The 15,145-nt window shown below is 34.9% G+C and overlaps 1 protein-coding gene across 1 annotated transcript in view; it reads left to right on the forward strand.

Annotated features, from left to right (window-relative positions):
* Nucleotides 1-15,145, forward strand: part of LOC129262082 (zinc finger protein 410-like) — a 31,023-nt gene that overhangs the window by 837 nt on the left and 15,041 nt on the right. The window contains exon 2 of the mRNA XM_054900122.2: nucleotides 6,463-6,761. Within this exon, the coding sequence (XP_054756097.2) occupies nucleotides 6,488-6,761 (274 nt within the window). The 5' untranslated portion in view covers nucleotides 6,463-6,487. The remainder of the gene's footprint in view (nucleotides 1-6,462; nucleotides 6,762-15,145) is intronic.

Raw genomic sequence — 15,145 nt, forward strand, 5'->3', positions numbered from 1 at the left:
ACCTCGCACAACGCATGTCATATAACGAATTTTGACGTTTTCATTCATCACACGTATGTGAGAATATGAAACACGCCAAAATCTTCCAAATATACTAAATTTACATCAATCATACCTTAAAAGAAAGAGAATGACTCAATGAAACAAAGTTTTACATCGCGGCGAGTATGGCAGCTTTGCAATGTCAGCCATTGTTATACTGAATGTAGGCTCAAACATGATAGATGGCACTGTCCGTATTGAGGCATAACGTTTAGCGAGACGTGTTTTTCTTGGGAAACAAAAATAGAACGTGATTAAATGTTTGCGCTGCGCCCTGATTTACTGGAAAATTATCCTCCCTAGTTCTTTGGGTGATTTGGGTAAGATATTTTCATGAAAAATAATGTTGTATGTAGACTATATTGGAAGATATATGCAATCAAAGTGAGTTTGCGTATAGGATTGAGTTTAGATTGAAATCTCATTTCCTCACGTACTAGATTGAATTGAAAAAAAAAATCTTGGCAAGTGTGCGTCTGGATAATAGATCATATTTTAATAGTGTTATTCTAGTTTTATTTTGTGTATTCAAATCAACTTTTTTTTATTCGTGCAGTTACTTTACCTATAACATCTTAATGCAAAACTTTCAATGACCACTTTTAGTTTTAGCCTTTCTTTTTTATAAGCCTTTGAAATGGTTTGTAGTTGAAAGATCGGAAAACTGTTGTACCAAGCCTCCCAAACAAAAGGTCAAAGGGAATATTGTTCTCAGCCAAGACCCCCAACAGTGCTGCTTCTTGCTCCAGAAGAGAATATCAAATCATTTGACCCCAAGATGCTGCTAGTTTCCATTAGCCCATTCTCACCAAATTGTATTGCAACATTGTATCGTAATTTCTGACAGTTTCCATGGGGAAGAGTGTATTGGTGTACTGTGAAATCAAGTATTGTTTGATATTGGGACTTGGGAGAGTAGATGTAGTTGTACACTTCAGTTTGTATCGCAAACTACATATAGGCCTATATAGGGCCTACATGTAGAAATATTTCTTTTCTTAAAATACTATACATGTACATATGCCTACATACATGTTAGGCTGACTTTGTAGACCCTACACTGTATCCTTCAGGATAGCCTTTTAGCAGAACTTCGCAATAGCTGTAACAGTATGTATCGGCAGTATCCCTCACATGAAGTACGGTATTAAAAAAAAAATTAAATGTGCTTCCTCTTATCCAAAGACATCCATGTAGGCCTTTATGTATACAATAAATAGTTGCAGTTGATGGGCTTACAGTATATCAAGCCAAGGTCATTGAAGGCCATGGTCATGGATGCTCTGTTGAATAGCATTGATGCCCCTATCATTGACCTTGGAGATTTTTGTGTTTTTAGCTCATCCGGCCCGAAAGGCTAGGTGAGCTTTATGCTGTGGCGTGGCGTCCGTCCACAAATTCAAAATGCTTCTTTTTCTTCGCCATTTCAAGTCCGATTTCAATTCTGTATGCTTTATATGATAGCACTAGGTGGGGGATTCAAAACTTCTACACAGAATGTTGAAACTCATTAAATATGCTAATTTATGCGCATTTCTCAAAATTCAAAAAAATGCTTCTTTTTCTTTATTTGTTGACCGATTTTGATTTTTTTGCTTTTATCTGGTAGAGCTTCATGAGGTTTAACCAAACTTCTACACAGAATTTTGAAATTTTGACTAGAAAAATATTTATGCTACATGTAATTTGTGCGAAATTAATTTATGCATACCTGTATTTTTAAAAATTCACATAAAATGATTCTTCTTATTTATTTGTTGACCGATTTTGATTTTTTTTCTTCCACGTGATAAAGCTTCATGAGGTTAATCAAACTTCTACACAGAATTTGAAATTTTGACTAGAACAATTTTTATGCTAATTTATGCAAAATTTATTTATGCATGTACTGTATTTTTAAAAATTGACATAAAATGCTTCTTCTTATCTATTTGTTGACCAATTTTGAATTTTTTTCTTCCATGTGGTAGAGCTTCATGAGGTTCACCAAACTTCTACACAGAATTTTTAAATTTGGAGTAGAAAATTATTTATGGTAATTTATGCGAAATTTATTCATAAAACACAGAAAATGCCGCTTTACTTGTCATTTCATGTCTGATTTCAATTCTGTTTGCTTTATATGATAGCATTAGGTGGGGGATTCAAAATTTCTTCACAGAATTTTGAAACTCATTAAATATGCTAATTTATGCATATATTTAAAAATTGAAATAAAATGCTTCTTCTTTAATTGTTGACTGATTTTGATATTTTTTTCTTCCATGTGGTAGAACTTCATGAGGTTCACCAAACTTCTACACAGAATTTTGAAATTTTCAGTAGAAAATTATTTATGCTAATTTATGCGAAATTTATTCATAAATCACAGAAAATGCCTCTCCTTTATTTGTTGACCGATTTTGATTTTTTTTTCTTCCATCTGGTAGAGCTGCTAACCCAGGGAGCGCCGGCTCATTAAATATGCTAATTTATGCATATATTTAAAAATTGAAATAAAATGCTTCTTCTTTAATTGTTGACTGATTTTGATATTTTTTTCTTCCATGTGGTAGAACTTCATGAGGTTCACCAAACTTCTACACAGAATTTTGAAATTTTCAGTAGAAAATTATTTATGCTAATTTATGCGAAATTTATTCATAAATCACAAAAAATGCCTCTCCTTTATTTGTTGACCGATTTTGATTTTTTTTTCTTCCATCTGGTAGAGCTGCTAACCCAGGGAGCGCCGGCGAAGCGGGCCGGCGCTCAGGAGCTCACCGTGTATTTACCCATACTCACAGGACAAGGGTAGATTATGGTCAAAATATCTAGCAAGATAAATTGTGAAAACAGAAATTATGCACTTACCACGATTATATGGATGAAGGTCTATCGAGTGGTACATGTAGAATCCTGACATCGATGCACAGACTGGAACCTCAAAAAAAGTTCTCTCCTTCTACCCCAGTCTCGATCGGCCATTTTGTTATGATTCATAACAAAAATGGCCGATCGAGACTGGGGTAGAAGGAGAGAACTTTTCGTTTTTTGAGGTTCCAGTCTGTGCCTCGATGTCAGGATTCTACCACTCGATAGACAAGTGCATAATTTCTGTTTTCACAATTTATCTTGCTAGATATTTTTACCATAATCTACCCTTGTCCCGTGAGTATGGATAAATACACGGTGAGCTCCTGGGCGCTGGCGCGCTTCGCGGGCCGGCGCTCCCTGGGTTAGTAGAGCTGCATGAGGTTCACCAAACTTGTGCACACAATTTTGAAATTTTGTATAGAAAATTATTTATGCTAATTTATGCAAAATATATTCATAAATAATGTTTTTTCTTCTTCATTTGTTGATCAATTTCAATTTTGTTTGCTTTATATGATAGCTAGAGGTGGTGATACAAAATTTCAACACAAAGTTTGAAGCTCATTAGATATGCTTATTTATTCATATATTTTCAAAACTCACAAAAAATACTTATTTATTTGTTGATTGATTTTGATTATTTTTTCCATCCGAGAGCTACATGTACATGCATGAGGTTCACCAAGGTTCTACAGAGAGTTTAGAAATTTTGACTAGAAAATTATTTATGCTTAAATTATATGAAATTTATTCATAGATCACAAAAAATGCTTCTATGTCATTTCTTCATCAATTGCAATTCTATATCCTCAATTTATGTCACCTATATAATTCACTACAGTGTCAACTGGGCTAAAATTAAAAGTGTGTTAAATTTTGTTGCGAGATGCCGGATGAGCTCCACATCATTGATGTGCTAGTTTTTTTTTTCCCATTTTTGCTCTAAGTGGGAAGGAAAAATCTCAGAAGGAGATATTACATGTACCTTGCTTGCACCCTGAATTCTAAATATTGAAATTTAAGGCCTGCTGGTGTGATACAAAAAATGAAATTATTGATCTGATAATCCAAGTTTAAAGACACAACTCGGCAAACTTTATTCTTTTCGTATATATAGATTTTGTTTTCTCCTTTGATTTTGTATAAATTTTGTTACATGTACAATGTAACAGGGCCCTCTGGGAGATAAGTGTGCGTCACTGATGAGACTACCCTTTATACAAGACCAAATAATATTAATGATAATGATGATGTCATATCTTCACCTTTTTAAATGAATACAAGACAGGCATTTATTATATTTGTAGGCTAGCCTACATGTACAGTACATGGTGTAGTACCTTCTTTTCTATTCACCTTCAATGCAAAGTACATGTGCCGCAAAGAATATAGAAACAGTGTTAGAGCGTGATGATCTAGTCTGAATCTTGTGAAAGATGATTTAGACATTCATGAATTGTAACTTCTTTTATGTGATCATGATCCTTTTCTTACTCTTTATTCTTTTGCAATGTTCTGCATGGGTACATGTACGGTATGTTGGTGCGTTGATGTTATAGTGTGCTTGTGTACACTGTATGAGGTACATGTATGTTCTTCATTTTTATTACATTACAATTTTTGTTGTTAAAATTTGTCTTTTTGTTTATTTTGAACACCTGGGGCCCCATACTCGCAAGCTATGCTTTTCTTGGGGTCCTCCCGATTTTTACTTGAAAATTTTGTATGTATTTGCTTTAATGTTATTAATGGATTAGATTGAAAAAGTTTTAATTATCTTAATCTACTATTTACTCAGTTATCAATTTGATTTAGTAATGTAAAAATTCAAAATGTCTTGTGTATTTTTTTGTGGGGGGGGGGGGTGAGGGGCGGAGCGTTTTTTAAAAGAAATTTCTAATAGGAAAAGCATAAAGATCTTTAAAAAGTACAATAATAGGCTACAATTGTATGTCAGGGCATAAATGTCAATAGTCTCTTTTTTTTTAAAGGGGCACATCGCTATATCAGCAAAAATCTTGAAAATTCAAATAGCACAACAAAAAATATAAGCCCTAATTACTGTTTGGAAACTTAATTTGGTCTAATGGAAACACTCCATTCAACTGCTGATCAGATGACCCATTTTCTTGGGAGGAAAATTTTTCCCAAGGTACCCACACCAGGGGTTCCCCTGTATAAAAATGGTGGTTATGAATGCTTGAGGTTTCCCATGTAATAAGGTCTGCTATGAAAATTCTTTTGTGTTTATAAAAGTTGCTCCTACTGTGCCTGTTGAATAAATTGGAAAGAATGAATACACCTAAAGATTTATTTTGTGTGTGATTGTGAATGAATGCTTGGTGTTCATGTACAATGTATAGACTGTACATGTACATGTACATGTACCTCTCGAACTATTAACGAATTTGAGTGTACAAACTACTACAGCTATGTGTATATGTCCATATGTTGAATAGGTTTACATTTTATCATATGATTTCTTTTAGCATATTAAAATGTGTCATACGCAAAGAATCACATAACATACACATGTAGGCCTACATATGTACATGAAGACAGAAAGTTCTAAACGTACATGAACATGGCCATGGGCCCACCCCTCAATAGAAAATCATCTTCTCTGGTTGATTCATTCCCTGAGAGTAGATCTGATCCGTCTCTTGTCCCAGAAGAACTGATATTAAATGTCTTAAAGACTGGTAATGTAGCATGTAGAAACAGTGAATGTCATTGTTTGAATGTACGTCAATAGGTGAAAGAGGTTAGGATTTGGAGGGATCAGCTAGAAACTTCAAGATGAAGGGTTGCTTTTGTTTATTCTATTGTAATGTATCCATCATACATGTATGATGATAATCATGCAGATGCTGTTAATGTCAGCTGCAAATCTGATTGTTTTTCTTGGAGTCACTTTGATTTGAAATAATAGAGTGAAGTTGATATTTTTACATTGGAAGTTCTGACTTATGAACCTAGAGGATAAATGTATAAAGAGTATTTTGATACCTACATGTACATGTACATGTACTTAAGTCATTGCATGTACATGTACATTCATTGCAGATGTACATGTAAAACTAGTGAGGAGAGGTAATTATTGGGCATACAGCAGTATATCCATGTATGCGATCCATATTCATTTCCAACTTGTACATGTACAGTACGTATACATGTATTGCTCTCTGTACAAAATGTAGAACTTTCCAATCACTCAATTTATCATCAAGTCTGAATTACATTAATGTGTACATATATGCATTTTCTGTTCATCTACATTTGTATCCAGAAATAGTCACACTAGGATTGAAAAGTGGACCTTGGTCCTAAAAATCTTGGGATTTCAACTCACATCATCCACACATGATCAATTGGATTTCTTTTAATAGGAACTTTACTTTGTAATTTAATCTGAATTAATTTAAATAACTTTAAAAAAGGAATAATAAACTATACATGTAGGGCCTACAAACTTTTTATTATCAATTTGTCTGTATTTTATTCTTTTACAGGTGTTCATTTATTAGTATTTTCATTTTGTTATTTTCTCTATCTTTGCTGCAGAAGTAGTAAAGTCTACATGTAACTGATGGATTCTATGGACTCTCCCCTTTTGGACAAAGGGCCCTCAACTGGTCTCCAATTCAAGTATACCCCGACATCATTCAGACCTCAACCACCCCCATTCATTGCGGCTTCACAGAACAAAGATGATAATTGGAGGAAGGACAGTACATGCCATCATCAATTGAACTCCGAGAATGAAGAATCTGGAAACACAGATCCCCATGGCAACAATAACAACACCGAAGTCGAAGTTGAGAAGATGATGTCATCTACTACTTCTTCCCTTGCAAAGCAAGGTATGCTATCTGAACCCAATTTTGTCAGCTGTCATGCTGCAAGAATTGTGTTATTTTTTCTGATCAGGGCCCCATTGCATAAAAGTTTACTATATTCTGGCAACTTCACCATCCCATGGTAACCACCATCATGGAGACCTTGATTTTGATTGGCTGATGAGCACTGTTGCTATGGTAGATTTACCATTGATGCAACAGGGCCTTGAAAATGGGCTTGCATAAGGAATAGGCTCAACCCTTGCCTTCCAATAGTTTGCATTGGGTAGTGGTCCATCAGCCCATGTCTGTTAAATCCTGAGACTCTGGCCTGATCAACCCTCTTTGAGCTTGAATCTCAAGGTTATAAAACCTGAACAAGATCATACACTGTAGACAATACATGTAGGTCTGAATATAAGATCAATATACATGTACAGTACATGTGAAAGTTCAATAGACATTTAAAAAAAAAAAAAAAGCAATATAGAATAAACTTAATAAAGGTATAAAAACACAAATGATGGATTGTTTAAATAATACACAAGGACAAAAAATTGTAGATATTAAAAAAATATATTTGTGTTGAATTCAGAAAAAAATGTGTGGGGGAGGTAAGATGAAAAAATTTGGTATTAAAGAAAAATGCAAGAGATAAACACAATGAAATTCAGTTTTCAAAATTACACTTTTAAACATTCACTCTGCTCGAAAATTCCAATCTTCCCAACTTCACATTCATGACTTTGAGCTCTGTCTCAGCAACGCTTCCAATGTCAACAACCGCCCACATCCAGGATCTTTACTCTGTTTTATACTCAGTTTGATTGTTTCCATGACAACCTAGTTCAGCTGAAATCGCCAGAATGGCCACCTACACTTTGGTTCCCAGTGTCTTGTTTTGATCCTCGATGTTATCCCTCTAGGAATTATTTTAACTTTGAATCCAGATTTACAACTGCTTATGAAATACCAAGGAGTACACAAGTGAACTTTGATTGTTAGATGCTTGCAAAAATGTAAATTTCGAGTTTTAATTTCAAATCATTGTCATACATGTTATGTACATATATACAGTGCGTCCCAAAAAAAACTATACACTTTTGAAATGGCTGCCAAATAAAAAATGTATCATTTTGGGGGAAAAGACTTATAGATATAGAAAGCGTATAACGTCAACTTTCAAATGACACCAAAAAGTTTGAAAACTATTCATGCTTGAGCGAGCACTGCCCACTGAAACAAAGGGTATGAAAATTAGGGTGGGCTGGAATTAGCCTTCCAATTTCTTTCAGGTTTTTTTGTTTGGTACTTGCAAAGTTGATGGTTATTTGGTGAATTAAAGATCAGTTGTGATCAGTTTGTTGTTTGTGACAATTTAATGCGTTATTAAATTGAAATTTAATGCATGAGTGATCGTGAATTGGGTGCAGCATTTTGTCTTATCGTGTGGATCTCAACAATGTGTTCACGACAGTCAGGAGAAGAGGGGGTAATATGACTTAGGTAGGTGAAGTACGTTGATGGGATAAAGGTCAACAGAACATTTAGCAACCCCTCTCTCTATCTCAACCCCCCCCCCCCCCCCGCTTCTCTCCTCCTGAGAGACTAAGCTCAGCTAGGCTGGGCAGGAATTAGCCTTACAGTTTTTTTAGTGGTTAGTCCTTTGGAACTTGTTAAGCTAAATTGATGAGTGAGATAAGTTTGGGTTTCTTAGGCAAATTTCATGAGTTACTAAATTGAAATTTAATGCATGAGTGAACAGGAATTGTGATTTTATTGTAGCATATTCATCTTGTGAACCTCAGAAGTGTGTTCGTGAGAGTCCGAGTAATGTGATGGTACCCATTACAAGCAAGAGGGCGAGATATGCTAAGACTTGGTTAAAAGGGCATTCCTCTTCTTTTTTTCCTTTTACAAATTAAAAGTCATATGTACCCTCCCCTCTCCACCTCCATTTCCCAGCCCCCCCCCCCCCTCTCGCTGTCTCACTTCCTGCATTGTAGCCTATTCAAAACTTAACTGCCAAGTGACTGGTGGCTGATGGTCAGTTTTTTTTTTCAATGATTACCAAGAAATTTAATGATTAATGAAATAATTAATTGAAAAAAAAGGAATGTTTGATTGATCACCTTGCACATTGAATAAGTTGATTTACTGATAAATTGTTGATTAAATGATTGATAGGAAAAAATTGATGTCCCAATTCAGAATTAATCATAATCAACATTCTGCTCTGGACTCCACGCGTACATGACAATAGCCATCAATCTCTCAACAGGAGGGGAGGGCGGGAAAGAGGGAGGGGGCGGGGGCTGAATGTTCTGTTGACCCTTATTCCATCAACCTACTTCTCTCACTTAAGTCCTATCTCACCCCCTATTCTCCCGACTCCCATGAACACATTGCTGAGATCCACATGATAAATTTGAAATGCTGCCCAAAAGAGATCCAAATGATAAAGTTGAAATGCTGCCCAAAAAGTGTAATTTGTGTTCACTCATGCATTAAAGTTCAATTTAATAATTTATAAAATTTGCTTAAGCAACCAAAACTGGTCATGGTTGATCATTAATTTATCACATCGCCCTTAACTTTGCAAGTTCGAAAGGATTTGCCTCTCAAAAACTTACATAAATTGGAAGGCTAATTCCAGCCCACCCTAATTTTCATACCCTTTGTTTCAGTGGGCAGTGCTCGCTCAAGCATGAATAGTTTTCCAACTTTTTGGTGTCATTTGAAAGTTGACTTTATTGGCTTTCCATATATGTAAGTCTTTTCCCCCAAAATGCTAAATTTTTTATTTGGCAGCCATTTCAAAAGTGTATAGTTTTTTTTGGGACGCACTGTATAGTCAGTGAGCAAAATTTCCAAGTTGATATTAACCTATACATTATCTTTTAATGTTATATTGAAAAAAGTTTTCAGTTTTTATTATGAAGTTATTTAAAAATAGTTGATTAATTAATTTTGTTTTCTATTTGTTGTTTATTTATATCATTTTTTATTGTTTTATTATGTATTTAGTTTGTTATTCTATTTTATTTTTCATGATATTTTCATGTTATTTTCATAAATTCATTTATTTATTTATTTATTAATTCATTCATTCACTAACGTTACCGTTATTATTATTTTACTAGCAGAGCCCGTGGAAATTCCACGGGTTTTGGGGGTGTGATTATTAAAGTTAAATAGAATTTGTTGTAGATTGACAGGTTTATTCAAGATAGGGAAAGAAATAAACATTTGAATTTTTTAAGAGAACATTTTAGAAGGTTATGGTTGTGGTTTGAAAGGGATGTGAAAGTTAGGTTTTTATTTGAAGTCGTAATTTGTTTTGAAAAATATATGATTGATTAAAGGTAATAGTGAGAAAGTAAAAAGTGATAAAGAGTTTAGGATTTTGGTTAATAAAAGAAATACAGATAAGAGAATTAAAATGCTATTGAAGTTGGACTAATATGATATTTAGTTAAAGTAGGGTTTAAAAATATTGCCCCTCATTTTAACTATAAAAAGGGATGTTTAAAAAGTATTTGGTTTTGGAGGATTTACATTAACCCTTTTATTTACTTGTTCAACGTATTTCATTGCATTAGCTGATATTCATTTTATCTATTGGTCCCAAAAAGTAAAGAAGGAAGAAAACATTTTTAAAAGACGCAAGTTTATTTTTTATTTTTTGTCCCCTTTATCACTAAAAAAAAATAATAAGGAAGTATAAAGGAAAGGAAGGACAAAAAAAAAAAAAAAAGAAGTGAAAGGTAAAGAAAGGATAAATAAAAGGGAAAAAAGAAAGAATTGAGTATCTAAAACGGTGTATTTCAACTTCGATCTCGACGCCTCCGTTTGAAGTTTCAGTCGGACTTCGCCTTTGCCGTAGTTGCGATATGGACTGAAGTTAGCAATCATAATGATGTGAACCTGCCGCGCGGACACACAGGCGGCGCAGCGCAAACTGCCCCATCCTTCGCGAGGCAGGTTCACATTATTATGATCGCTAACTTCAGTCCATATTGCAACTACGGCGAAGACGAAGTCTAGCTGAGAATTCAAACGAAGGCGTCGAGATCGAAGCCGAAATACACTCGTTCCCGATGCTCGATGTGGCTGAAATTCAGGTTATGGATTGATTAGACATTTGGGAATGAAATTATTATATTGTGCCAACATTAATTGGCGAAAATCGTCCGGTGCGAAAATGCATTTTAGTTGTGACAGAATGCCAAAATCTCATTTCACGTTCACTCAGTCAGACTTCGCCTCAGTCGGACTTCGCCTTTGCAGTAGTTTCACGTTCACGTTCTGTGCAAATTCAATGAAGTTGACTTTTTTATAAATGCACATTGAATAACTGTTGCAGTCATGTGCGGTTGCCATATTTTCAATAAAATAAAATCTTACCTTACTTTTTACGTCTTCTTGCTTAGCAACCTGTCCGTAAGTGTACACGTTACTTCTTGTTAAGCACTGTTCACATCAGTAAACATGTACATCAAACTCCTCTTTTTCACGATTGAAAGAGCCCCACGCCAATACCGAAATCATATCACGTACCCGGCCGTGCTGGCTGACCAATCAGAATGCGGCGTTCGGAATGAGACGACCCACGTGGCGCGTCTGTCGTCTGTAATGGTTGAATGTCGGGCTACAACACGCAGGTCTACAGCGATTTTCCGGTGGAAGAATCGGACGACGACTTCGTTGTGCGATGTCGTCATGGGCTGCGAGTGTGGCAAGTCCGTGAAGAGTGGAAGGCCCGACACGCGGTGCAATTTTGAAGCCCGGGCATGGCGGATCCTGGGAGGAGATATGGTTCAATCGATCACCCCCCTTCGGGCTTAGAGTATTCATGTATAAGATTTTTTTTTGCATTTTATTTACATGCATTAATTTATTTTAGTTATTCATTATTATTATTATTATTATTTTTTTTTTTTTGGGGGGGGGGATTTCATTAAAATGACACCTCCCCATACATGTACATGTTCATGTAGCCCTGCCTCTTACCACAGTCTGTGAATGTGCTCCTCCCCCCCCCCCCCCCCGTCATCTGAACACACATTATAGTGATCTCCATTCAAAGGTCTGCCTGGCTGAGTGAAATGGAGAACACCTGGCCTCTCATCTAAATAGTAGCTTGACCCATGACCCCAAAAGGTGACCTTGAACTTGACATTAGGAGAAGGGAATCCTTGATTTACTAGATCTATGAGAATCTCCTGTTAAGCTCTGTGAAGGTTCCTGATACTTCTGTACAAAGTAGCTGAGTGTTTTCTGACAGTGTAGGCCTACTCCTACAGTGAAGGCCTGTTGATATTTATTGTATTTAACACATTCATACATCTTTATTTTCAATGTTGGCTCTAAAGTGTGCCATGTATGTACATGTAGGCTATCATAGAGAGATTGGACTTAATGGGGGGGGGGGGGGTTAAATCAGGTAAAAAATAATTTCTTTTCAGGAGCTACTATTCACTACTTTTTCTGCCTAAATTTGCAACATTGAATAAGCTTTTATAAATTTCAGTAAATGAGAGGATTTTCTGGGGTTCTTTCAAGCTTTTCATGGGCCAACCCTGAGCACCTGTGTCATTTTTTTACTGGTTGGAGTTATCCAAGGATATTTAAATTGATAAAACTCTGATTTCTTCATTGGCTGGGTAACTACTGCTGTATGTATAATAATTTATCTGAAAATTAGTTGCTTACATGTAGATGATTGTATGCAAATTTTGTTTTGTGGTGACAATCCAGTTCAAATTAAGTTCAATAATAATATTGCATGATTTTCAATCAAACAAGAGAACTGATCAATGGCTTAGAGTCTTTTTTCTATGTTTTTTTCCTATGATTATATTTGTAGCATTCATTTATGAAAATAATTCCTCTGTTAAAGTTTTATAACCTCATGTATATAAAAAAATGTAAATAAGATGAATAAGGGAGGAAAGTAGAAAAAAACCTGAATGTAATTGACTGATAGTACAATATATTTGGGAATATCTAAATTTTGGTAGGGGTGTCACACGTACCTTCAATGATCATCATTCATGACTAATGGTCACATTCTTGGTTTAGAAGGCATTTCTTACAGTGTCTCTAGTTTCCATGGCAACCCATATTCTATTGACAGCCAAACAGTTCACATGCCCCTGTTATCCCCTGCGATGAAAGAAATCGAAAATGCAAGAATTTTCCTCGTTTTACCCATACAAATGGCAAGCCTGGTTATGTTATTGTCCATGAGCAAATGGGTTTTCCCATGTATATCTGACCTACTATTCTCTGTTTTTCAATCAATAAAATCTATGAATTTATTTTTGTGTTCCAATACATTGACAATTCAATTCTATTCTTGTACATACTGTATCCTAGCCTGTGAGATAGTCCCAGTCTGCGATTGTCAGTATAAAAATGAGATAGAATCAGATGGTATCTCTTGAGTAATTGCATGATCATTATTCATACCTTTATTAATGTTTCCTTTGTTGAGTTGATACAAAAATATGAGATAGAAATGAAAGATATTGTGAAGATATTGTAATTGTATTTACCATACATACAGAGATAGGATCAGTTTGCTCTCATCCCTCCAAAATAATTTCCTTTTTATTTTTATAAAGTATTTAAAATTTGTGTGATTTTTTTTTTTTTTTTACAATCAGACATGCCTACACGTACATTTACATGAAATATTAAATTGTAATTATTGGTATTACTTGGATTACAGTCCAAATGTGGATAATTTTTGAAAAATAATTGATCTGCTCTCGGCTATATTGATTTATAAAAAAAGAGGAGTCACGATAGCTCAGTCAGTAGATCGGGCATTTCGTATTCCGGTGACCTGGGTTTGATTCCCACTTGGTGCGCATATTTACGGGTCATTTTGGCTAAAAAGGTACCCATTATTAAGGATTTATTTAAATTTGACAAGCAAAAAATAAACAAAAAAAAGGTTATCACCTTAAAAAAAAAAACATACCCCATGTTTAGGGATTTCTCCCCAAAAAACGACCCATTCCAGTGGCACATCCCTGTATGCCTTATTTCGTGAGTACCCCCCGAGAGGACCTTTGGTTGCTTGCTTACAAGCATTCATGCTTTCTTTGCAATCAAGTAAAAAAAAAAATGAACATACATGTAGGTGTACTAGCTTTTTTTTGTACATAAACGATTTATTCATTGGGAAGTTTACTACGTATAAGTGTACATGTACATGTAGATCCAGGAATATCTTCAGTTACATGTTTGAGCATGCTGTAATGTTTGAGATTGTGAGCAACACATTTGACTACACTGTTGCTAGTCAACAAAATGCACTAAAATATACATTCTCTCAGTCACAAAACACCATGAAACTTCATCCAACTAATAATAACATCACGCTGGTGAATAGTGTTGGTTTGTGAAAATTTATGCCATTCTTAAAAATCAATAACAATATAAAGCATGCTCTATTGAGTCTGTTACCTTTTCCCAGCATTAAACAGTTCAAGAGCATAACTTGACAAAATAAATCGAATAGAGGGTGACAAAACAAAACAAATGAAATATTTCTCGTGGGAAATTTTGCCCCCTCAAGTGCTAAACTTGCCTTCCTGGGAAATTATAGAATCAAGTATTGATGCACCTACATTTTTCTTTTCGGTTAATGAAAAAATTCCAATAGTTCTTATCATAGCATCTATTGGGTATTGATTTTAGTTTCAAAATGTGCATCCTTACAAAAAGAGGTTGCACTTTTTGTTTTACATGTAGATTCCCTGTGTATACATGTACCATAAAAATGGCGTGAGAAGGGTTTAGAACTGCCAATTCTCGTAGAGCATAAACAGTGGGCACAATCTTTTGATCAGGAATTGTCATAAATTCTGCCAACCACTGAACCACTGAAAGTAAAAGTGCTTTAATACTGTTTGAGCAGTCAAGGAAACATCATGTGAGAGACTTACAGACACAGTATTCAAATCACCTACACATATATATATTTTAAACCATTTGAATATTTATTACTCCTTGGCTTTGTAACATATTTTGAGACAAGCAAATTATACATAATCTTTTAAGTGATGTGCGATAGAGTGACAAGTGACTGTATGTTGCAGTGCCTTTCTTTAGACCCAGGTGGTTTTTCATCATGTAACTTTGATTTTGAGTGACTATTATTCTATCGAGTTATCAAGCATACAAATTTAATGTTGCATATTGTTCTATGTGTGCAATTAACACCCCTATTGCGTTAATAGAGGTTTCCTGTGCCATAGCACGCTTTTGTAATTTGCTTGTTGTTTCATTTATACAAACAATACAATTGGTCTCCCCTTTCAAAGAATTATCACTTTTTGCAATTTTGCTCTTTACAAGATTTTTATACACCTCTAATCAAGAAATAGGGAATA

Source organism: Lytechinus pictus, chromosome 5, assembly GCF_037042905.1.
Source record: "Lytechinus pictus isolate F3 Inbred chromosome 5, Lp3.0, whole genome shotgun sequence".
Taxonomy (NCBI): domain Eukaryota; kingdom Metazoa; phylum Echinodermata; class Echinoidea; order Temnopleuroida; family Toxopneustidae; genus Lytechinus; species Lytechinus pictus.